This window comes from Engystomops pustulosus, chromosome 1 (genome assembly GCF_040894005.1).
Source record: "Engystomops pustulosus chromosome 1, aEngPut4.maternal, whole genome shotgun sequence".
NCBI lineage: Eukaryota > Metazoa > Chordata > Amphibia > Anura > Leptodactylidae > Engystomops > Engystomops pustulosus.
Genome location: NC_092411.1, coordinates 155,119,214 through 155,144,397, shown reverse-complemented (window position 1 = coordinate 155,144,397; position 25,184 = coordinate 155,119,214). Strand labels below are relative to the sequence as shown.

Genomic DNA, 25,184 nt, shown 5'->3' with positions numbered 1-25,184 from the left:
CAGTGTCTTACATTACACAGTGCAATACATCTGTATTGCACTGTGTAACCTGTAAAAAAGCTTGAACAAGTGATCAGAAGATCACTTGTTCAAGCTTAGATGTCAGTAACTGTAAAAAAAGGAAAAATAAATAAAGGTTTTTTACAATAAAAATAATTAATAAAAGAAAGTTAAAGTCCCCCCAAACACCACATTTCCCTTTACACAAGTAATAAAGTATAAAAAACACTAAATCAGGAAAAAACCCCACTTATTTGATATCGCCGCGTCCGTAACAATCTGTACAATAAATCCTAATCATAATTGGACCCGCTCGGTGAACATAGTAAAAAAAAAAAAAACTTGCCAAAAATTAAAACTGTTTATCAAATTGCTTTACAAAAAATGTTCTAAAAAGTGATCCGAAAAAGTTACAAGCACCAAAATGATACCAATAAAAAGAGCAACTTGTCACGCAAAAAATAAGCTTACAACCAGCTCCGTAAACCAAAAAATACTATAATTATGCCGCTATAAAAATGGCAATACTAAAACAAATGCAATTTTTTTCTATTCTAGTTTTCCTTCAATAAAATTGGACAAATAAAAATAAAACTATATAAATGAGGTATCACCGTAATCGTAGTGATCCGTAGAATAAAGATAATATATTATTGTTATACTACAGTGAACACCCCCCCCCCAAAAAAAAATGCTAAAAATCCAAAACAAGAATTGATGATTTTATTTTCCTCCACACGTAAAAAGTTAATAAAATTTCTTCAATAAGCCAAAAACCCACTAAAATTAAGGGTTTTTTTACAGTGCATCTCGTCTCTCAAAAATAAGCCCTTATTTGTCTAAATTGCTTAAAAAATAAATAAAGATTGTATAGCCTATTCCCAACGAGCGTTGTTATAGAACGGTGCGGCGGGTAGTGACTTTCCAACACCGGTCAGGGTAAGACGGCGGCTGTTCCTCACAGCCATCCATTCTGCCCCATGGACCAGAAGGGTTACGTCCCCCCCACACACCCCCAGTTTATTATCGCTGCTACTGGCTCATCAATTCAGACGAGCCGATAGCAGCGAATTTACTTATGACGTCAGTTATACCAGTCACCATGTCTGTAGACACGGTGATCGGGGCAGGGTGGTGGCTGTTCCTGACAGCCACCAATTTTGCCTTGTGGTCCAGAGGGGTTTTGTTGCCCCCCTCTGTCCATGTTTGCCGCAATTTGCTGGTCGAATTTGGTCCAGCCAAAAGCAGCAATATTCGTCACAATGGGCATCGCTAAGGTGAATAAGAGCAACACTTGGTGATAATTTCCCTACTAAAACGAAGATATGGTACAAAAGTGCTGGCCGTGTACATTGTTCAGATGATTCTGTACAACTCTTACGAGCTGTTCCAATGTGCACGTCCTGCCGTATCATTTCTCCGTTTTCAAGAGGAAGATATTAGGAAACTAATATTGGGACAAGAAGGACGGGGCCCCAGTACCTCTGGTTTAGATGTTCCTGTGTTTTGCCAGGACAGCATTTTCCCGGTGAATTCTGCTGCTTCTAAAAGTAGGACTCAATAAAGAGTCTGTTCCAAAAGAGAAGTTAGGATGGACACTACATACTACTAAGAGACCTGCGACAACTCCAGAGTGACAAAAGTTTAGTTGGTCCACTGGTATATTCTACCTCCTTATACACTAGACATTCACAATTCACGCCGAACATGTTGTGAATTAATTTCGGTAAAATGAATAATTGTAACAACTGTTATGTCCCGTTGCTCCCTATACCCCTCCATTATTTCATAAGGGGTGCCACATAATGGGCACTGAACTTTCCAGAAATAATTGAAATTTCCATCTTGGACTCCATTGCACATCATATTTGGAAACCACCTATATGTTCAAAATGCTCATTTCACCACGTGTATTACACTACACCTTGCTATATTCCCCAAGGGGTGTACATTCAACAATTAGGGTCACTTTTCGGGTTTTCCTCTGTTTTGGTACCACTACGGCTCTCCAAATGTATCCTGACACGTGAAGTATTTCTTACAAATTTGGCCTCTAAAAGACAAACATCCCTCTTTTCCTCTACTGTGCGCCCATAAAGCATTTTATATGCACATGTGGGGTACTTCTACACTCGGGAGAAATAGTTTTACACCTTTTTTGGGGTTATTTAATATATTATCCCTTGTGGCTTACATAAATTAGGGGTAAAGTGACATTTATAGGAAAATTTTCACCTTTTTAATGATTCGGGCCTAATTGGATCATTCACCTGTAGGGGCAAATACATATATTACACATTGCAAAATTCTCTACGGGGTGTGGGTTCAAAAATTAGGGTCACTTTTCGGATTCTTATCTGTTTTATACCACTAGTGTTCTCCAAATGCACGTCAAACATTTCTGCCAAATTTGGCTTCTAAAAGGCAAACCTTTCCTTTTACTGTGCGCCCATACAACATTTTATATACACATGTGGGGTACTTCTACACTCGAGAGAAATAGGTTTACACATTTTGAGGGGTTATTACATTTTTTTTATCCCTTGTGGCTATATAAAATTAGGAGTAAAATGACCTTTATAAGAAAATGTTCACCTTTTATCTATTTAAGTCCTAATTAAATCAAACACCTTTACGGACAAATACACATATTACACCTTGCTAAATTCTCTAAGGGGTGTGCTTTCCAAAATGGTGACACTTGTTGGGGTTCCGCTCTGTTTTGGTACCACTACGGCTCTCTAAATGCATCCTGACACATGTAAAGGATGTCTGTCAAATTTGGCTTCTAAAAGGCCAACGCCCCTCTTTCCCTTCTGAGCTTCACTGCGTACCCATACAACATTTTATTTGCATGTGTGGGGCAATTTTATACTCGGGAGAAATGCTAGTACACATTTTTTGGGGTTGTTTCATCTTTAATGCCTTATGGGATACAAAAATTAGCCGTAAAAGTGACTTTTTTGGGAAAATGTCCATCTTTTTCCTTTTAGGGACCTAATTGAAGCAAACACCTGTAGGGGAAAATACACATATTACACCTTGCTGAATTCTCCAAAGGGTGCACTTTCCAAAATGGTGACACTTGTTGGGGTTCCCCTCTGTTTTGGTACCACTAGGGCTCTCCAAATGCATCCTGACACATGTAAAGGATGATTGTCAAATCTGGCTTCTAAAAGGCCAAAGCCCCTCTTTCCCTTCTGAGCCCTACTGTGCACCCATAGAACACTTTATATGCAAAAGTGGTGCAGTTCTGTGCTTAGGAGAAATAGTTTTACACATTTATGGGGTTGTTTCATCTTTTATCCCTTGTGGCTTACAAAAATTTGGGGTAAAAGTGACTTTTTTGAGAAAATTTTCACCTTTTTTCCCTTTTGGGGCCTAATTGAATCAAACACCTGTTGGGGAAAATACACAAATTACACGTTGCTAAACTCTCCAAGGGGTGTACTTTCCAAAATGGTGTCTCATGTTGGGGCTTTCCTCTGTTTTGGTACCACTATGGCTCTCCAAATGCATCCTGACACATGAAAACTTTTTCAGGCATATTTGCCCTGCAAAAACGAAACAACGCTCTTTCCATTCCAAGTGTCCCCCTGTGCCCGTACAGCAGGGTACAGTGACAAAATGGGTATTGGCATACTCAAGAGGAATTGCCCTCAACATTGTAAAATTCATTTTCCTTTTTAACCCATTGTGAAGGTGCAAATTTTAGTGTTCAATGAATCTATAGTAAGATAAAATTACATTTCTCTAATTTCACTTTCATTTATCTTTCACGCTCATGAAACGCTCAAAGGGTTAACAAAATTCCCAAAGGTTGTTTTGAATATTTTGAGGGGTGTAGTTTCTAAAATGGTGTCATTTGTGGGGGTTTTCTGTCATGTAGGCTTTATAAAGTCACTTCTAACTAAATTGACCCTCCAAAAGTAGGTTTTGATGATTTTCGTGAAAATCTGAAAAATTGCACCTAAAGTTATAAGCCTCCTAACATCCAAAATAAAGGAAAAGATGTTTGAGAAATGATGCCAAGTTAAAGCAGACATATGGAAAATGTTAGTTATAAAGTTATTTTAGTGATATGACCAACTTTCCTAAAAGTAGAAAATTTTGAATTTGGAAAACATTGTTTTTTTCAAAATTTTTGAAAATTTCCATTTATTTCATAAATAAATACTAAATATATTGATTAAATTTCTCAACCAGCATGAAGTACAATGTGTCACGAAAAAACAATCTCAAAATCAACTGGATATGTTAAAGCGTTCCAAAGTTATAACCACTTAAATAGACACATGTCAGATTTTAAAAAATGGGCCGTGTCAGGAAGGTGAAAAGTGGCTTCAGTGTTAAGGGGTTAAATAAACTATGCAATGTCCTGGGAAGCTGGAAAAAAAATGCTGTAAATTGGCGAAAAAACATTTGGCATTTTCTCAAGGCTTTGTTTTAACTTTAACATATTTGAAGAGTTTTCATTATGTTTATATACGTTTTCACTAATACCAGTATGAAATAATTTTGATTGTTTTTTTCATAATTAAAAAAAAAAAAAATGATTTGGTCTTTTGGAATTTTTCTCTGTCACCAACCAGAGAGAAGGATTTTCCCCCAGGGACAGGAAACCATAGCATATAAAAATGAGCTTCTCCCAAGTTGTTTCCTGTCCCTGGAAGGGAACCTCAGATGGGCTATTAAAGCGCAAAATTCATAGGGATTCAATGGCATATGGCTAATACCATTGAGTAGGGGAGTGTGGGTGCAGATAGGGAGGTCTGCAAAGGTGGACCACTTTAAAAAAATACATATATATCCCTCAATCTTCTCAAGTCAACTATCATCCCCTAAACACTTTGCTTGATGGGACACATCTCCTCCGCTATTTTCTCTCACCATACACTCCTGGCATGTACGCTGTGGGTCCATACTGATGGCTCCCGTCCCGAGTTATTGCGGAGATGCGGCAATTACAGGGGGAGTCCAAGAGTCTATGCACGCCTCCTGGACAAAGGTTTGTTATAAATACATAATAATAAATAAACCTTTTTAGTAAAGATGAGGCGCCAGACCGGACGTGGCCAAATCCTTATGATAACCAACTTTGGTTTATGCCACCTGCTCTCTATCCTGTCTATCCATGACTAAAGAAAGACAAGAGATAGAGCCTTCAAGCACCCCAACCCCTGGTTAACTGATACTGCTGGGTGGCAATTTCTGATGACAGGTTCCCTATAACAAAAATAAAGCATTTCACAGATATAATTCCAACCGGTCTATCAGCAATGGTGTACACAATTTAGATTGCCTCCGGATCTGCGCATTAATCTTTTGATTATGGTTGGGCAGGGCAGATTCTTCCCATGAATAAATTCTGTAGTGTCTGCATCGCCTCTCCCCCTGCATTCCAAGGCGAGCTCGCACACACTTCCTGCCAGCAAACAGCAGTATGAGGAGACCAAATCTACAAGCTACAGGCAAGATAAGATCTTTATATCAGGGGAAGGGGGTATAGTAGAGCTGCGTTAGCAGAGCTGAGAGTGTTTGTTATAGTTCAGATGTAGCAGAGCTGGAAAGTGTCATTTGTTGTAACATGCATCTTATGGATCTCATCTCTCTTTTTATCTGTGTCAGATACTAGTGAATATTCAGAAGCTAAATGAAATTGTATGTAAACCTGGACCCTGACAATGTACCACATTGTCAGCAAACAGGGATCATAATGTGTCTGCTTAGAGAGTCCCTGCCCACACTCTGGGTAAAATTGTAAAGTAACGGGGTAAAAATTATGTTTATTGTAAAGGTTAGGGGTTAGAATGTAAGAACCCTCTTTCATGGGTAAACTACTTTAAGATTCATCCCGAGATGGCTGCTGCTAATTTGTATACAGTAACAATCCCCCCCCCCCTTCCCATGTGCACACAGATGAATAGGACAAGGCGGTTGTGACATCAAAAGAGTTTGAAATATCTAGCCCTTACAGAAATCTTGTTATAGGTGAAATGCCTGCACTGTTTTTCTTTTTTGTTGAGCTCCCTCTGTTGGTCAATTATGGGGAAAATGTAAAAAATTATGATATAGAATTACCGTATATACTCGATTTTGAGCTAAAATTTTCTGATGAAAATTCCCCACTCAGCTTATACTTTGGTATATAAGAAAAAAATAAACTGAGTACTCTCCTTTCCAATGGCCACAGGCAGATCCTTTTCTTACTGCATGTGCGCCAGCTCCAGGTCAGCGACAAGACCATGTGCACTGCCTTGCCGGCGCACAAACTATGGTGTCAGCCGCGCTGTCATTTTTTGATCTTACCAATTGGCTGGAATCAAACAAAAAGTGAAAAATTTAAATGGGTCTGACTACTTTCTGTCCCCACTGTATATAACATATTAGGGTCAGTTTCCAACTGCCTTCTGCTTTGCAGTTTCCATTTAAAAACTGGTGAGTAATGGATCAATTTTTTTCCTTTTGATTTGAATGGACTTGCAATGGTATCCATTTTTACATCTTTCGCTTTCCATTATTTGAGCAGATAGCTAGACAAAAAACTGTTCTTTAACCCCTTTATGCTCCGTGGCGGATATATCCGTCACGGAGCTGTGAAGGGTGTGTGAAGAGGGCTCATGGGCTGAACCCTCATCATACAGAGATGGGCGTTGCTGCATATCGCAGCAAAGACCCATCGCTAATACCCGCGGTTTATTTTTGAAAATGTATTAAAACGCAATAAAACCTGTATACATTTGGTATCACTGCGATCGTACCGAACCAAAGAATAAAGTAGAGGTGTTATTTGGAGCGAAGAGTGAAAGTCATAAAAACTGAGCCCACAAGAAATGACGCACATGCAGGTTTTTTTTTTTATTTTTCCACATTTGGAATTTTTTTCCGGCTTCCCAATACATGGCAGGGAAAAATAAATACCATCACGGGAAAGTAAAATTTGTTACGCACAAAATAAGCCCTCACACAGCTCTGTACACGGAAAAATGAAAACATTATGGATTTTTGAAGATGGAGAGCAAAAATATCCTGCGTCCTTAAGGGGTTAAATTACAATCTGTTATAAAAAGAAAAAATCGGAAACTGCAGCTGATACTTCTCTATAAATGTCTCTGTCCAAACGCAGATGGGAACAAGCCCTTCGATACAGCACAAGCTAGTGACTACATTTCCCAACTAAGTAAGGCTAAATTTATACTACCATTTAAACCGACCGAAAAAAATTAATTAAGGACGTTCCCACAAAGACAAGGTTCTTAAATATACTCAGGTTAACAAAATAACACATTCTCTAACAAAATATACAGCATTTCACAGATAATATTCCAACCTGTCTCTATCGGTCCTGGTGTACACAATTTTGGTTGCCCTAGGATCCAACCCTTAATCAGGAGTCTAAGATGGGCAGGACATTTCGTTCTCCTGTCTGGCGCTGCACTGAGCTCCTCTCTGCATTTCAGGAGAAGCTCACACACACACAGACTTCCTGCTGGTAAGCAACATGAGGAGAGAATATCTACAAGCTACAGGCAGATAAAGTCTTTATGCAGAAGAGGGGGGGGGGCACAGCAAAGTTGACAGTGTATATTATAAGATGTTGCTGAGCTGAGAATGTCATGTGTTTTATATACATATCATGGATCTCATCATCTCTGTTCTGTCTTATCACTCTTTTTCCATGAGTCATACTAGTGCATGATCAGAAGCTAAATAAAAGTGTAGATAAACCTGTACCCTGATAATCTAAGCACATTGTCAGCATCTCATAGCACTAGAGGTATCATGAAGTGGCTGCTTAGAGCGTTCCCCACCCACGCCATGGAATTTTACACTGACCATCACTGAGTTATAGGAGCTAAAACAGCAATAAAATTGTAAAGTAAAGGGTTAAAAATTATCTTTGATGTGTAAACATTTCTGACTTCTTTCATGGGCAAATCGCTTTAACATATCAGTTACAAACCCTATTGACATTAATGTAAATTTTCTGTTACGCATGTGTTTTTTTTCTTAAACGGAGAAAAAGTACTGCAGCCACTATTGTTTTTTTTGTCACAAAAACGTACGGATAACGGATGACATAACAGTTACATTAATGTCAATGAGATTTGATACGTTAAACCACTATAGACGTTTGAACAGTATAGTGGGAATAATCCCCCTGGTCCATAGCAGGTGCTCTGCAATGTACACGTCATCACCAGGCCGCATTCCAGGCCCACTGGATAGGTGGAGGCAAGGAGCTGGGGAACGCACGCACGTACGTCAGCGGGGGATGACGTCACGCATGCGGAAGCAGGGTAGAGGCCGGAAGCTGGGCACTGAGTGAGAGCCGGGCGCTGACATCTGCCTATCTTGTGGCCGCCCGCTGCCGTTTAGCCCTCTCCCTATCGCGGTCATGTCTCTCCTGCAGTCCGCGCTAGATTTCCTTGCTGGTCCCGGAGCTCTGGGGGCCGCTGGCAGGGACCAGCATGACTTTGTGGGGCAGACGGTGGAGCTGGGAGAGATGAAGCTGCGGGTGAAGCGGGTGATCGCTGAGGGTGAGTATAACCTGTGTCCCTTGCTTATTGTGGGGGCACTATAGCAGTGCTGTACCTGTGCACCTGCCGGGCCCACCTGTGCCCCTAGCTCCACCCACACCTGCTGTGGGCTGCTTGTCTTGTGAGGTCATTCTCATTGTATGTGTGTGTACACTATGAGCTCAGTGCCCTAGTAGTAATGACTGTTACATAGACTGACCCTTTTATGTGGGATATAACAGGTGGGCAATGTACAGGACGAGATCTTCCTGTTCATTCTTAATCACTGTAAAACTGGATAATGTGTCACACCTACAGGGGTACTGTTTAGTGTTATTTTATGTCTATTCATAGCTGTAACGTTTATAGATTCTTTCTGGAGCTGGACTTATTTTCAGATCCATTTTGTCTTGTTATCCATCTTCCTCATAAGAACTTTATTGGAAAGTTATTGGATGTGTGTGGTAGTCACTCTTCTTACAGCAGGAGTTTGCTTTTGATTTTAGACATAAATCTATGCTCTTTTTTCACAGTACATCTTTGTATGATTACTGCACTGAGAAACCTTCTAGGCATATATTAAAATGGGATCCATATTAAGTGTCAATTTGAGGTCTATCTGGCCAGCTTACATCATGTTGTATGGAATAGTGATGTTCTATTCAGATGCCTGAAATCTGGCTTACTCATGCAAAGTTTTTGTGCTACTTAACTATATACATGATTTCTCATAAAAAATTAATAACTAATACTAATTACGCGTGCTGGTTACTAATGTGCATTTCTTCTGAACAGAGGTAGAGACACTGCTAGGGTTTTGGCATTACCTTGTGTCCCTGAGTAAAAATCCACTTCCACTGGGGGGGAGTGGGTATATTGAGTGGGTGATCCTATTACAGGCTAAGATGCTGTGCCTAAGTAAGGCCCCTTCCACACTTGCGTTGCAGATCACGTCAGAGTTTGATCAGGGTGCGATCAGAGTTTGGTCAGTGAAAAACGCACATTTTGCATCAGAGTTCAATCAGTTTTCAGTCAGAGTTTGTTCAGTGTCTCAGTTTTTCACGCGCGTTTTTGATGCAATTTCAATGCGTTTTTCACGCGCAGAAAATGCGTGAAATGGACTCAGGACTGAGCTCTATCTTTTCTATGGCAATTGATGCGTGAAAAACGCATTGCACTTGCATTGCACTTGCGTGTGTCTCAGAGTGCAATGTGTTTTTGATGCATCTCCATAGACTTATATGGTGCGTTTTTCAAGCGCGTGACTTGCAAAAGTAGAGCATGTCGAGATTTAAACGCGCGTTAAAAAAAAATGCAAGTCTGAAAAGACCCATTGATTACAATGGGTCAGAGTGCAATGCAAGTTCTGCGCATCAAAAGCACGCGCAGAAAACGCGCGTGAAAAACGCAAGTGTGAAAGGGGCCTAACTATAAATCTTTATTTCAATAATGCCATCATATTCTGCATTGCTTTAGAGATTATGGGTTACATACAGAGAGGAAGATAACATATTACAGAGATTCTGTGGAATATGATGGCGCTATATAAATAGATAAATATTTATTATTATTATGATCAATTTCTGTAAAGGAATCACAACAGAAATAGTGTCAAGTGACCAATCAGATTAATCCCATTACAGTATATGAGGCTAGTCAGTAAGTAAATTAGATATTGGTCTTTGCGCTCTGCCACTGATATCATGGGGCTATTTTTCAGCAGATGGTTTATTAACCTATCCGTCCCTGCTTCCACAGCCTTCAATATACAGTTTTCATCAATATAATAGTAATTTTAGAATAGTTCCCCTTACCCCTGTAAGTTTAATTGTGGGATATCAATAACCGGTCTGGGGTTCAGGTGCATCCTGCGGGACCTGGACTTATTAACTTATTGGAGGATTGGTTGCAATATGTTGTGATTGGCCAGGGGTGTCCCCCTGACCTATCACAGCTATGGCTAGTAGGTAGGGGTGTCAATTTGTCTTATTGACTGCATGGCTGTCAATCTGGCAATATGTCCAGGTCGTGCAGGATGCACCCGAACTTAATGGGGTATTCCCACGAAGACAAGTTTTTTTTAAATGTACTCATAACAAAATAACACATTCTCTAATTCACTGTTATTAACAAAAATATAGTATTTCACATATAAGTCCAACCTTTCTAAATCAGTCCTGATGTATACAATTTAAGTTGTCTTTAGACACGACCCTGTAACTTCATGCTTAGGATTGTGGAATCCATCTTGGATTTCTGTGTGACAGCGGTGGAGCTGAGTTTCTCTCTCTCTCTCTCTGCTCCTCTATCCGCTCCCCCCTGCAGTCCAGGACAGAGATCACAGACCCATACACTGACATCCTGCAGACCGTAGCATAAGGAGAACTACAAGCTACAGACATATAAGTTATTTATCTGGGGAGGCACAGCAGATCTAGTGTGTTGTGGAATAGGAAAGTTGTAAAAGAGATGACTGTGTGCAATAGACATCTCATGGATCTCATCATCTTTCATCTGCCTCATCTCTCTTTCTATATTGTCAGGTACTAGTGAATGTTCAGAAGGTAAATAAAGGTGTATATAAACCTGTACCGCGATAATCTAACCACATTGTCAGCTTACAGAACTAGATGGATCATAATGTGTCTCATTAGAGTCACCATCCACACTCTGGATTTTTACACTGACCATCACTGAGTATTAGGAGCTAAAACAGCAATAAAACTGAGTACGATTGTGAAGTAAAGGGTTAAAAATGATCTTTATGGTGTTAACATCACTAGGGGGTTGAAATTTGAGAATTTTATTTAATGGGAAAACCCCTTTAATGGGTCTGGGTAGGTAATTCATAGTGACACATTGGGGCAGATTTATCAAGTGTCTGAAAGTCAGAATATTTCCAATTGCCCATGGCAACCAATCACAGCTCCCCTTTAAAATATTCATGAGCACTGGTGAAATGAAAGCTGAGCTGTGATTGGTTGCCATGGGCAACTGGAAATATTCTGACTTTCAGACTGCTTGATAAATCTGCCACATTCACTTTAACTGGAGTCTACCTCCTTACATTTACCCCACAAGTAAAAGAAAAATTGTACAGTGCTATTCACAAACTTAACAGGGATACAAATATTGTTCTTTCAAAATCTGTCAACTTTGCAAAAATTTAGTTTTTTATCTTTATGCAAACGAGGTCCTTGGTAGACAAGGTACTGTGCCTGCTGGTAACTCCATTGTCTTCACTACGACTCCTTTCTGCAGGGGTTGCTGATCATTGTGTATAAAGATGTGCCACTGGTTGGTGCTGGGAAAGATGGAATTAGAAAAGTGTAGATGCTGCTCACACCGAGAAGCTAATCTGCATAATTTTAAAACAAATAAAAAAAACTGAATTTAATGACAGTTGATAGGGTACTATCAACTGTTTCTCTGAAGAGATAGTAGTGTCATACACTGTGCTGCTTTTACCTGTGGGGAGTTGGAAACTGGTCCCTTTATCACTGTATAAGCACAGCTCTTGTACTTAAAGAATTAAAGAACCTTTAATTTTTTGAAAAAAATTTCTAAAATAATGTAACTTTTTTAGCTTTGAGTCTTTAAATAAATATATTTTTTTATTTTTAAGGGGGATTTGCGTTTGTCTATGAAGCACAGGATATAGGCTCTGGGAAAGACTACGCACTTAAGGTAAGAATATGTTTAAACTGAGTAGCGTGTTAACAAATCCTTCTAGAAATTTTTTTTTTTTGTTTTTTTTTTTTAGTAAAATTGCCTGTGCAAGCAATTAATGCGACGACTGGATGTCCCGGTCATTTAGAACATGAGGACCTTCTGTTTTTTTTCATTGTTTGGTTCCTGTAAAGTGCAGATGTGAACACAGCCGTACTTGAAATGGTTCAAGTACAGGCAGTCCCCTGGTTACGTACTAGATAGGGTCTGGAGGTTTGTTCTTAAGTTGAATTTGTATGTAAGTTGAAAATGTTTATTTTATAATTGTAGATCCAGACAAAAAAAAAATTGGCCCGCAGTGACAACTGGAGTTTAAACATTTTTTGCTGTAATGGGACCAAGGATTATCAATAAAGCTTCATTACAGACACCTTACAGCTGATTATTGCAATCTGGGACTATAGTAAAGCATTCAGAAAGCTTCACCAGAGGTCAGAGGTGTCTGTCTGTAACTATGGGTTGTCTGTAAGTCGGGTGTCCTTAAGTAGGAGACCACCTGTAATGTAATTTCTGACAACTCTATATGACTTCATAGATGACTAGATAACATTTTCCATAGGAAATGTAAAGATAGACAAGTTATTCAGAATCCTATCCCAAAATTTTTGTCAATTTGCTCAGCTCAATAGTTTCCATGTCCTAAGTTCACTTTGCCTATAATAACTTTAGTTTGACTCTATGTAAAGTTGATTTGCATATTAGATGTTTTCTGTTTTGTAGAGACTACTGTCAAATGAAGAAGAAAAGAATAAAGCAATTATTCAAGAGATCTGTTTCATGGTATTGTTTTTATGATACATTTGTCTACTTTCTTACTATACATTGCTAAATATGAGAGATGTTTACATGACTATTGATTTTTTTGGGAGATAAAAGCAAGGGAGGACGTATTTCATTCTATTATCAAGCCTCTTTTGTCTGTATATTTTGTTTGGTATTCTGGTACTTTTTATTCATTTGTTGCGTTTTTATGGTATATAAGGTTGAAAAAATTGTTCAGGTCCATTAAAGGCCTGTTCCCATATATTCTTTTTATGACATATCCCCATGATATAACTCTCCAGAAGCAGGAATATAAAAGTGCCGGTATGAAATTAAAAGAAAATCTGATCTGATAAGAAAATAAATGTTAGACCAAATGATTCTATGAGCTACAATTCTCGTTGAAAAAAATCAGTCATTCTCTCCTTTTATTTAGCATAGTTTATTCTTATAAAATACAGTACAAATGCCAATAACATGTCCTCCGATTAAAAGAAATCTACCACTAACTGGTAGACATATTAAACTAAAGATACTCACCTCCGCTCCTCTTGATGTTGAACCCGGCGGTGTCCTTCTCTAAGCTAGAAAAGAAACCTATAATTAGCAGCACGAGGACAAGAGGTCTGGCGCTCTGTGCTGCTAATTATGTACGCCCCCCCCTGCGTGACCTCCCTGTCCAACATGGGAGAGAGAGGCATCTGTCATGCAGGAGGTTACTCTCGCGTGACGTCACCCTCCTCTAGCAGCATGGGAGAGGGAGAGGGCGCACATAATTAGTAGCCCAGAGCACCGAACATCTCGGTCCCTGCGATGCGTGCTGCTAATTAGTTTCTTTTCTAGGTGAATCCGGCATGTCAAGCTTAGAGGACACCAACGGGATCAACATCAAGAGGAGTGTAGGTGAGTATTTTTAGTGGTAGTGCACCTGTTTAATTTCCTTGCATTTGTGATGTCTTTGACACTCCATGGTGAAGTGGTACATCATTCATATTTGTTCTGTAGTTCAGTAGTAGAGTGCGGCAAAAGGTGTTAGGGAGTAGAATACTGATCCAAGGTGAATCTGCCAGTGGTACATGGGTGGGTTTACTACGGGATTTACATGGCAGATACCACCAAAGCAGTAACTAGATTTTTGTGAAACCAGCAACAATGGCTTGTATGCTATGTAATCTCTAAAATTGCATATATTAACTATTTTTTGGTACTTTTTTGTACTTGTGCATAGAAAAAGTTATCTGGACACCCAAACATTGTTCAGTTCTGCTCAGCTGCATCAATAGGAAAAGAGGAGTCTGATACAGGCCAAGGGGAATTCCTTCTTCTTACAGAGTTATGCAAAGGTGAGAAAGTTGCTGTGCAATGATTACAGTACTGCTAATCCTGTCAGGTCATTGAGACACGATCTTCAATGGCATACCCAAGGAACATCTCTTCCTCCACAACATGCGTGTCATAGTGTCTGAAGGCATAGTGTTACATTTAATGCTTGTCTTTTCATGTAATTTTTTTTTTTTTTTTATAGGACAGCTTGTTGAATTCCTCAACAAAGCTGAAAGTAAAGGTCCCTTGTCATGTGACACTGTATTAAAGATTTTTTACCAAACCTGTAGGGCGGTCCAACATATGCATAAGCAGAAGCCTCCGATAATCCACAGAGATCTTAAGGTAATAACATGGAGTGTAATAATAACATTCATCAATGAGTTATGCCCCTCATTCCAACTGCGGTGGTAGAGCAATGAGGTGTCTACAGTTTTGATTCCTGGTCCAGGAGTGCTCAGTATGGCACTCGCTGCGCTTTTTTACAATGATGCCAAAACACGCAGTCATAGATTTAATACTTTTACTGCCTGGTTTTAGAAGACAATGGCCAGTTGTTAAAGGGCTAAAAAAAAAGGGTTGGTATAATTTATTTACAGTATTTATCTAATGCTATTTTTGTTACAGTATTCAGTTTTTTGTGTTAAATATTGCATATAATGCATATCTCTTCTTCTGTCTCACTTAGCATATATATGTTTTTTCTCCTTTGATCTGAAATGTCGAGGCCAAGACTCTGTACTGTAAGATAAGGTTTATATCGTGGGAGTGGTTTAACTGACTAATATGCTTATTGAACAGGAGACTGATACACGTATGCTACAGCCTGTGACATATTCTAGTGTTGAAACCCTTTCAGTGGACCTCCCAAGTTTGCAATGTTCTTTAATAGGGTTGTGCCTCTCAAAGGAATAAATATACTTGGTCCTTCACATGGCCCCCCTCTTATTCCTAGGTGCCTACATGGCTTCCCTTTTTTATTTCTGATCCTTATAACGGCCTTTCTCAAAATTGTTGTCCTTCACCTTCTAATCCCTAATGCGCTAATTCCATTTTCCAAGCATGGCCCACACACTATTCTTGTTGAGAACAAGGATGTGGCTCTCTTTCCTAGTATTTGACAGGATGTACAATCTCTTCAGCTCCTCCTGCTCTATAACATGCTCACTGCAGATTAAACTGAATTCTCATGAAGGGGTTTATCATATTAATATTTCTATAGTTTCTTTTACTGGGGTATCTGTATCTTTTTAGTGTACAGACAGGCCCGTGTTATGTACAAGGTTATTTAGGTTTGTTTTTAAGTTGAATTTGAATGTAAGCTGGAACTGATAGGTTTTAAAGTTGTAGCAAAATTTTTATTGTTCAAAATGTTGTGCTGTCACAGGAACAAGGATCAATAAAACTGCATTACTGACCCCTTATATCTGATCATTGCACCTTGGGACTAAAGTATAGCAACCAGAGAGCTTCACCAGAGGTCACAGTGGGCAGAGGGGTCGTCTGTAACTAGGGTCCTTGAGACTGGAACAGTCTATATATAAATGTATTCTTCCTAGAAAATTTAATTCATTTGACCCAAGATACCTCAAAGACCAATACTTAAGATTTCCCATAAGATTTATTAACTGAAATAAATTTATTTGCAAATTCAATATTAAAAAAGAATAATATAATAAATTAAACAAAATGACTTATTGGCATTTCTTCAGTGTGAAAATAAAATAATGCTAATGTTTTACAGGTGGAAAATTTGCTCATTGGAAACCAAGGTACTATTAAACTATGTGACTTTGGTAGTGCAACCACCATTGCACATTACCCCGATTATAACTGGACAGCGCAGAGGAGAGCAATGGTCGAAGATGAAGTGAGTAAAAGAATGCATTAAGCTAGACTGAAGTACATTATTTCCATAGACAGATTACTGGCCTGTGAGGAGGAGTTAATGAGTACCAATAATTAAAATAATAAATTAAGTGTGTATGAAGTTCATGTGGAATAAAATATATATGCTGTATATGACTTGCTGTATCACTTAGCAACAGGCTTGTGAGCCTGTTGCCTTACTATAAAGTGACATTGCTACTTAAATATCACTTGTTTCATTTTCCGTGTACTGTACTTGCTTATACCTGTGATTGCTCACTGCTTGGTTCTTCTACCTGCTGACTACTTTGCAGGTGATGTTCAATGAATAGAAAGGACCATACAATCGCAACTAAATACAAACATAAATGAAGGAAAAAATGGTAAATTATTTGAAAACAAAAAAAAGAGAAGACAGCAACTTGTATAACTTCTGAACCTTAATATAGGTGATTCATGCAGCTCAGGATCCTGGTGTATAGGGTCCGAGTTACTCACAAGATAAGAAAAAAACACAGCATCTGAGGAAGTAAAGAAGGCAATAAGCCTTTATTCACACGAACATAAAGCAGCATCATTTCGATTCACCATGAATCTTTGTCAAGCATGCAGCAATTGCATACATATATACACCCACTTCCTGGTGACATCATATCCTGTTATAACAGCAATCAAAAACATCTTATCTTCAAAACGACTTCATAAAAAGTATACAAAAAACAATACGTGAATTGTGTTACATACAACATCCCCAAGTTTTATCAGATATTTGACATGGATATGATGTCACTAGGAAGTGAGTGTGTGTATATATATATATATATATATATATATAATATATATATGTGCACTTGCAAACTTGCTACATGCTTGACAAAGGACCGCATTCCTTGCTGCTTTTTTCATGTCCGTGTGAATAAAGGCTTATTGCCTTCTTCAACTTCATCAGATGCTGTGGCTTTTTCTTATCTTATTTGAAAACAAATCACTTAAACTATATAGTAAGGCTTTGCTTACTATAATGTACTGTAATGCTCTGTGATTAAAGTAACTTGGTTATAGAAGGAACAGCCATGTATCGATGTCCCATGAAGGGTGTTTTATTTAGGAACACTAAATACTGGGTCCAGTATTCTTTTTATAAAATTTATTAATATAAAAATCAAGATAAAATGTCAGGACAATAAAGGAACAACGCAGTTCGCGCTTGGGCCAAGCGACTTGTCAAGGTACAAGAGCTTGCTGGAGCTTATAATACATGTATCACAGGCTTTGTTGTGGGGTGCTAGCCCTGTGACCCTCACAATAAGCCCAACAACCTCTGGGGGATTAATTCAAGTCTGTAATGACCAAGTCAGATGCAGTTAATAACTGGAATAAACTGGAATTTTTACTCTCAGATAAACGACTATATAATCCATTGCATATTTCAGGGTGCAGACTTGTTAAGAGTGTTGGTCACAATTCCCTTTTTACATAATCTTCGCCAGCTTTAATACTGGCTATGGAGACATAACTTCTTGGGGTTTTGTAGCAGGTTGCTACTGGCAACGGGTACAGTCCAATGCTACATTATTCTGCCATGCATGGGCCTACGTAGTTTGGCTCGCTGTGGGAAATCATTTTAGGACATTCATACTCTCTGAGGTGAATTGCACAGTTCTCTATTGCAGGGCATACAGTGACAGATGTATGTTCCTTAGGTGTATGGCACTCACACTGGCTGAACCATTAGAGGCGCTGAGTGGAGCAGAAGAACCTTGTACAGCGCCCTCTCTTCTGGCCATATCAGTTTATAAATGAAGATGCCCTGCCGCCTTGGACTGCAGGCAGCTTGGTGTGTTGTGAGGTGGCGCTCCAATGTTGGGAATAGATGTTGGTGTTGTTTAACCCCTTAATGACCGCCGATCGCTTATTCAAGCCAAGAAGTAGAAAATGTAAAAAAGTTTTTAAAAAAACAAAAAAAAAACAAAACAAAATTAAATCTTTTTATAATATAATTAAATAAATAAAATAAAAGTCCCATAATCTCCCCAGTAACACATAAAATGCAAATAAAGTAAATAAAACACAAAAACACGTCCATATTTGGTATCACCGCGTCCGTATTAATCTGTAAAATAAATTTAAATCAATATTGAACCCGCTCAGTGAATTAAGTAAAAAAAATACTCGAAATGTTCTAAAAAGTGATCAAAAAAAGTTACGTTCCCTAATATGATACGACTGAAAAGAACTGTTTTCGCAAAAAATAAGCCCTCAAAGTTATGGCCCTGAAAAATTGTCAATAGTAAAAACAATGCGATTTTCTCCAATATTGGTTTTGCTCAGGAATATTGAGCAAAAATAAGAAAAACTATATAAATGAGGTAACACCGCAATCGTAGTGAACCAGAGAATAAAGATAAAATATTATTTTTACGTTACGGTGAGCGGGGGGAAAAAAATGCTAACAATCCAAAATAAAAATTGATGATTTTGTTTGTGTCCCCCTTGAAATAGTTAATAAAATCTCATGAATAAGCTTTGGACCCCCTAAATGAATTATCTATACATTGTATCTCATCCCATAAAAAATAAGCCCTCATATGTTCGCATTACCAAAAAAAATAAAAATGTATAGGTCGTACAATGTGATAATACAAATCTGCTGTGAATGGCGCCTCCATTCATTCTACACTCGGCCGTGAGCCCGTACAGCAATTTACCACCACATATGGGGTATCAGTAAACTCGGGAGGAATTGGGCATCAAGCGTTGCAGTGCGTTTCATCATTTAATTTATTCTGAAAATGTCAGTTTTGGCCTAAATGAATGTATTTTCCAAAAAAATTCTATAGTTTCTAAATCGCAGGTCCATATTTTTTAACCCATGTGAAACACTTAAAGGGTTAATAGACTTAATAGAAGTTGTTTTACATATGTTGAGGGGTGAACTTTCTATAGTGGGGTAATTTATGGGGTTTTACTATTTATTTAGGCCTCTCAAAGTCACTTGAAAGCTGAGTTGTCCCTCAAAATGTGAGTTTTGGCAATTTTCATGAAAATAAGAAACATAAAGTTCTGCACCTCATAACATCCTAGAAAAATGACCGGAAGCATAAAATATCATCCCAACATAAAGCAGATATTCTGTAAATGATAATTATCAAACCTTTTGGTTAGTTTTACATCTTGTCTGGAAACCAGAACATTTCAAACTTAAAAAATGAAGAATTTTTACAAACTTTTGCCAAATTTTCACTTTTTTTCAGAACGAAACGCAAAACTTATCACTTAAATTTTATAACTAACATGAAGTACAATGTGTCACGAGAAAACATTCTCAAAATCACCTGGATATGTTAAAGTGTTCCGAAGTTATAACCAATTATCGTGAGACATGTCAGATTTGAAAAATCGAGTCTGGTCATTGAGCTGAAAACTAGTGTCGGTGATAAGGGGTTTATACAGATCTATTACTAGATCTGGGGAATTGGAAGTTGGGGCCTAGGCTGAATGTGAAGAACAGCTGTGAAGAAAAGCCTGACTGAAAATCTCCTCAGCATCTGGTCACAACTGGCTCCTCCCTCTGGTTCACAGATACCACTTGGGAGACTCCTCCCTCAGAACATTCTAGAGGCTTTCAGGAAGCCTGACTGAGGGAAGGTCATGTGACCACAACCCTTACACCTATACAATTATGCCTGTAGGTGGCAACACATAGCAAATATTTACTGAATCACATAATACATTTGGCAATTCCTCAACCACCTGAAAACTATATTATCCAGTAGCTGGGATGAGGTACTGGTACACTACATTTACAAAACTTTTATATTAAGTTTGCGCTTTGTCAATGCCATGTTAACGCCATGTGTGAACGCAGCCTTAGAGGCTCAGATAGCCATGCAATAGTTGAGAAGCTACGCGGCCAGGCAAGACTTCCTGAAATCAATATTCCATTTCCATCTCTTTTAGATGGTCAGAAACACAACACCAATGTATAGGACTCCAGAAATTATAGACTTGTACTCAAACTTTCCAATTGGAGAAAAGCAAGACATTTGGGTAAGTGATGGAAAAAATTACTTTTTCATGTGTTTGTGCATTTACAAAATGCAATGTAAACGCCGCGCGTGAGCGCAGCCTCGGTGGAAAAGTTGTGCCCAGAAAATGACTGCAACTGCAGGTGGCCAGGGCACAACATATGCCAGTTGTGCTATTTTATTTTCTTTTTGTTGAGTAATTGAAATATAACAAAATACACAAACAATTACGGTGTATAATGTACTCAATATAAAAAAAAAAAACACTGGGCATCTCACTTTTTATTGCAATGCATATGTGATTGGGCCAAGCCCTGACCCCATTTGCATTGCATTTCTAGGCACAATACGAACGTTGCATGTGATCGCAACCTCTGGTCTTCATTTATTTGCATCAGTTATTGTGAGGCAAATACACAAAAGTAAGGTATAATGAAAAGACTTGCACCTGTCCTCTGTGTTCAACCACGGTTAGTTTGGGCTCAAAATAATTGATACAAATAAGTGGGGCACATTTACTTACCCGTCCCGTTGACGCCGCCGATCCGGAATGCCTGATGAGGATTCAGGTCTGCCGCGATTCACTAAGAACGTGCATCCAATTTCCTGCATGTGTTGCTTCCCCGCTGTGGTCCGCTGGAGTTCACCACCTTCTTCGTGGTGAATGTGAGTGCTGATCTTGCGACACAATTTGCTTTTTAAATTCCGCGGTTTGTCAGAATCAGTCGGGTTGTCTCACGTCCACGTCCCACGATTTTTGTTGCATGCAAGCTGGCACTGATGCGCCACAATCCGATTGCGTGCGCCAAAAACCCGGGGCAAATCTGAAAAAAAAAAACGCGAAATGCGGCGTTTGGACCCTTTAGTAAATGTGCCCCAGTGTGTTTTTGGTGCATTTTAAAAACGTGCCGTGTGACCGCATCTTTCCTGAAGGACTAACAAATGTGAACTGAACATAACTACCATTTAGTAACAGTTAGAACATTGATTAATAATCTCCCTATTGTGATGTTTTACCTCAGGCTCTTGGCTGTATTTTGTACTTATTGTGCTTCAAGCAACATCCGTTTGAAGATGGAGCCAAACTTCGTATTGTTAACGGGAAATATTCAGTACCAGAAGATGATACAAAATACCTTGTTTTTCACGGCCTTATCAGTAAGTTCTTTTGAGATGTTGGTTTTTGTTTTTTTTTTTTTTTCTTCCAGGCTTCAGAAATTTTCAACTTCGAAGAACAATTGTTAAATGGGGTTTATAGTCATATTTATGCATAAGCTACAAACGTCTGATAGGTCCGGGTTTTGTATCTATCTCTAAATGAATCCTATAGATGGCTTACCAGAGCTTTCTTGCCCCGCAGGCAGTGAAATACATACTGTCAGCAGTGGTTGAGTTTGACAGAAATTGCGTACAACTACAATACTGTTTGTCAGTCACTTATACCAGCCAAACGCATGGTAAATGTACAAAAACACATGTGCTTTCAGTCTGTTTAAAAACTGTCCAAGAATTCATGTAACAACACCCTAAGAAACTCTCTGCTCTGAGTTTTAACACCTGCTCTGTAACACTTTCTTGCCTTCTTTCTTACCTTCTCTCTCTCTCTGGGACATTCATTAGAGATTCTATGCCATTAAACTGGCGTAGAAGACCTTAAGTAATCACAATTTCTAGCGCACCGCTAGCAATTGCAATTATTTCCCCCTTCGCACCATGGGACGTAAAGGGTGGTGGCAGACAGGGGCTGACGTGGGGCATTCCAGACACTTGCTTCAGTAGACCTGGCTTAGAAAAAAACGCTACACAGACTGGCCATCAGATACATCAAGAGGCCAGAACCTCTTCAGGTATTCGGCGTCAGCAAGGCAGAGATAATTGTAAAAGAACGCTGATCAAAAATAAGAGAACATGTTCAGATGCCTGCAAGTTATTGGTGTTAATCTGGCACCCGGTGCTAATTTCCTTAATTATCTGACCAAACATTATTTAATGACCCGACATTGAAAGACCATTGCAAAAGAGGACAGGATAATGTGGTTATTCTCCATTGATAACAGTTTTAACATTGCTGTTGGAATTGTTCTCCAGTTCAGCACTGAACATGGTAAAGATCTTTCTTGGATGTAGCTAGCAGCCATCTTGGCTGGATGTACGTGAGAGAGTACTGTGCCTATGCCAGTGTTATCCTGACAAAATACTGCACCAGCTATATCGGCATAGGAGCTAATTGTCCTGCACAGATCACAGAACCGGAGGGACCTCCCTGATACACCCAGGAAAGCCAGATTTGGACACCCACCGGACCACCCTGCAGCACGGCTGTGGCCATGTTCTGCTATCCAGGACAGAGGGTGACCATCTGTGACAGCACAAAGGCATGTGAGGACCCATAACCATGGGAGTAGCAGATCCCTGCTGCCCCCACATGTCGGCTGCCATAGCCAGAGCCGGCCCCTGTCCAGTAGATGAACCAGCATGTCATATCCTGCTCGTCTATGAGTAATGAATGGGGATAAAGCATTGTTGTTCTTCACTACAACAGAGCTGGTAGACTGGCTGCGCACTCAGCATAGATTACCACCGCACTGCTAAAGCTCCTGAGCAACCCAACAGACTATGCACCCCATGCCCTTTCTCAAGTAGGCTGGGCACTAGGAGGATGGCTCTCTGTGGTACTGCAATCAGTTCCTCAAATGCTTCATCTCCAGGAGCAGGCTGTTCCTCCTTTGACCGTTACCTTATTGCATGCATATCCTTTTGATTTATGACATTGATGCAATGGTGAACCTTATTGAAATATTCATATGGCAAGCATTAAAGCTCATACCTGCTGCCTGCTGAACATCGTGTTTTAGTCAGGGGTATCCCCGACTATCTAACTTACAAACGGGACTGGAGAGGCTCATCTTGTCTATGACAGAACTTGGGTGCTAAAGAAGTCCTGGATTCAATGTCCACACTATACATGTCACACGTCAGTGTCCAAAGGGGTTTTCTTTGCTGATTTCCATGTCCGTGCGCTGGGAGTCAATTGCTTGTCAAATGGACCAGAATTTTACACAAAGCGGAACCTTTTGCGACTGCATATCCACAGGCCACAACTATTTGTATGGGGGATCTGAATTTACTGCACAACCAACAACTCGACATTTGGGTGGGCAGATTATTGGAGACAGAAATTTCCCACAACACTGGCCTTCTCCTATTATAGTCCCTCCTTCCATTCCTTTTTCCTTATCAATTACATGTTGGGGTTCTCGTCACGGTCGACCATATACAATCCTATAAAGTATTTGGCAAGGTTATGTGTTATTGGCAGCACACAAGATCGAAATCCATGCTTTCTGTATTAGCCTTACTGGCCCACAGGACATGATCCCATTGCAACTGAGGAAGCGATCTCGTTTCTAAGGGACAACATGACTACTTTTATTATATTTTTTTAATAACATCCAATTGAAGAAATGTTTACATATTGCAAATGAATATTATTAAATGTGAATGCCCTGATGGGAATACCCCTTTAAGAAGGAGTCAACTCACAAGGTATCAGAGCTTGCAGCTAGGTGCAGCACTCTTAGAGCAACAATGCATAGCAGACTGAACAATAGAATTGTATGGCTCATTACAGGGCGATTGGCCCTCATGGAAAAGAAAACTCCAAATTATTTTGAAATTGTGGAATCAATCGGCCAAATTGAGCTCCTCCTCCCCACCTATCCTAAGGATACAGTCACAGAAGGGAGAGAAAGACATTGCAGGAACAGGGAGCCATAGTTAACAGGTTTACACAATTTTACATCGACCTCTGCTCCTCCAGGTTTTAAGTCTGCCGAAGAGTTTCAGACAAAAGTGCAAGATCTAGAGTCCACTTTCCTCTTGCTGGAAGGTCTAGACAAAACCCCGAGGCCAGGTGGTCTTCAAGAGGGCTCACCTCCAGTGGCCTATACTACCATTACACAGAGTGGTTCTGCAAGTTTGGAAAAGCAGCTACATTAATTATAAACTTCAAAGACATCATAGCTGACATGCCGCTATGGCAAAATCTTTCATTAACCCAATTGGAGGGGGGGGGGGTGCAGGGCTGGAAATCTGCAGGTGTCCACCTACTTTCAAGGACAGGGTGCTAATCTCCTCCAGCAACCTGCAGGAAAAACATGGCCTAGGCAGACTGCGACATGCGCTATCAACACAATTCCCTAATGAAGCTTTTCTCATATCAAAATACTCACTCATAGGCTTTTATAGAACGTAGGACCCAAGAGGATTGGTCTCGATAGTCTACACATATCTAATATCAGAGTTAAGCATACCCCTTTACAGACACTAAGCAAAGGATAGGAACTCATCCCTACTCTAGAGGATGAGGCGCCTAAGGATATTCTCTCTTCCCATCTCAAGGTGTCCCCTTCAGTAAGTAATAGAATGACACAATCTATCTAGTACATCAGACATATCTTACTCCCAAACGTGCACCCAACACGGCTTGTCCGTGATGTGGCTCCTTGGAAGCCAACTTCTAGCACACTTTTGACAAAGGGTAACTGCCTTCCTTTCTGGCAAGTGCCTTATACTCCTGAAATATGAAGAGAGAAAGAAAGGATATGGGCGGCGCCACTAGTGCAATATGAATATTAGGAGGGTTGTATAGTGATTGTGATATCTGCTCACCTTGAGACACCTTGTGTCTTATGCGTTAAAGCAGACATTGTAGATCCAGTCTTCCCTTAGTAGAGTGGGTGGGGTATGGTGCGTCTTCCCTGCATAGGGAAATCACATGGAGAAAGTATTTGAAAATATCCGGGTTGGTGTAAGACGTGATGCCCGTAGTTAAGTTGATGCGACACAAATTTCTTTTGTGTAGAATTTATTCGTATAGAGGTCGGACTATGCATTTCGGGGGTGTTTTATGGACCTGATGAAGGGGTTAGAAGGTACTAGGCAAAGAATGATA

The 25,184-nt window shown here is 39.5% G+C and overlaps 1 protein-coding gene across 1 annotated transcript in view; it reads left to right on the top strand.

Moving 5' to 3' along the window:
• Positions 1–8,241: 8,241 nt before the first annotated feature.
• Positions 8,242–25,184, top strand: part of GAK (cyclin G associated kinase) — a 56,013-nt gene continuing 39,070 nt past the window's right edge. The window contains exons 1-8 of the mRNA XM_072112037.1: positions 8,242–8,540; positions 12,145–12,206; positions 12,969–13,028; positions 14,239–14,353; positions 14,536–14,678; positions 16,078–16,203; positions 20,163–20,252; positions 21,253–21,388. Coding sequence (XP_071968138.1) covers positions 8,399–8,540; positions 12,145–12,206; positions 12,969–13,028; positions 14,239–14,353; positions 14,536–14,678; positions 16,078–16,203; positions 20,163–20,252; positions 21,253–21,388 — 874 coding nt within the window. The 5' untranslated portion in view covers positions 8,242–8,398. The remainder of the gene's footprint in view (positions 8,541–12,144; positions 12,207–12,968; positions 13,029–14,238; positions 14,354–14,535; positions 14,679–16,077; positions 16,204–20,162; positions 20,253–21,252; positions 21,389–25,184) is intronic.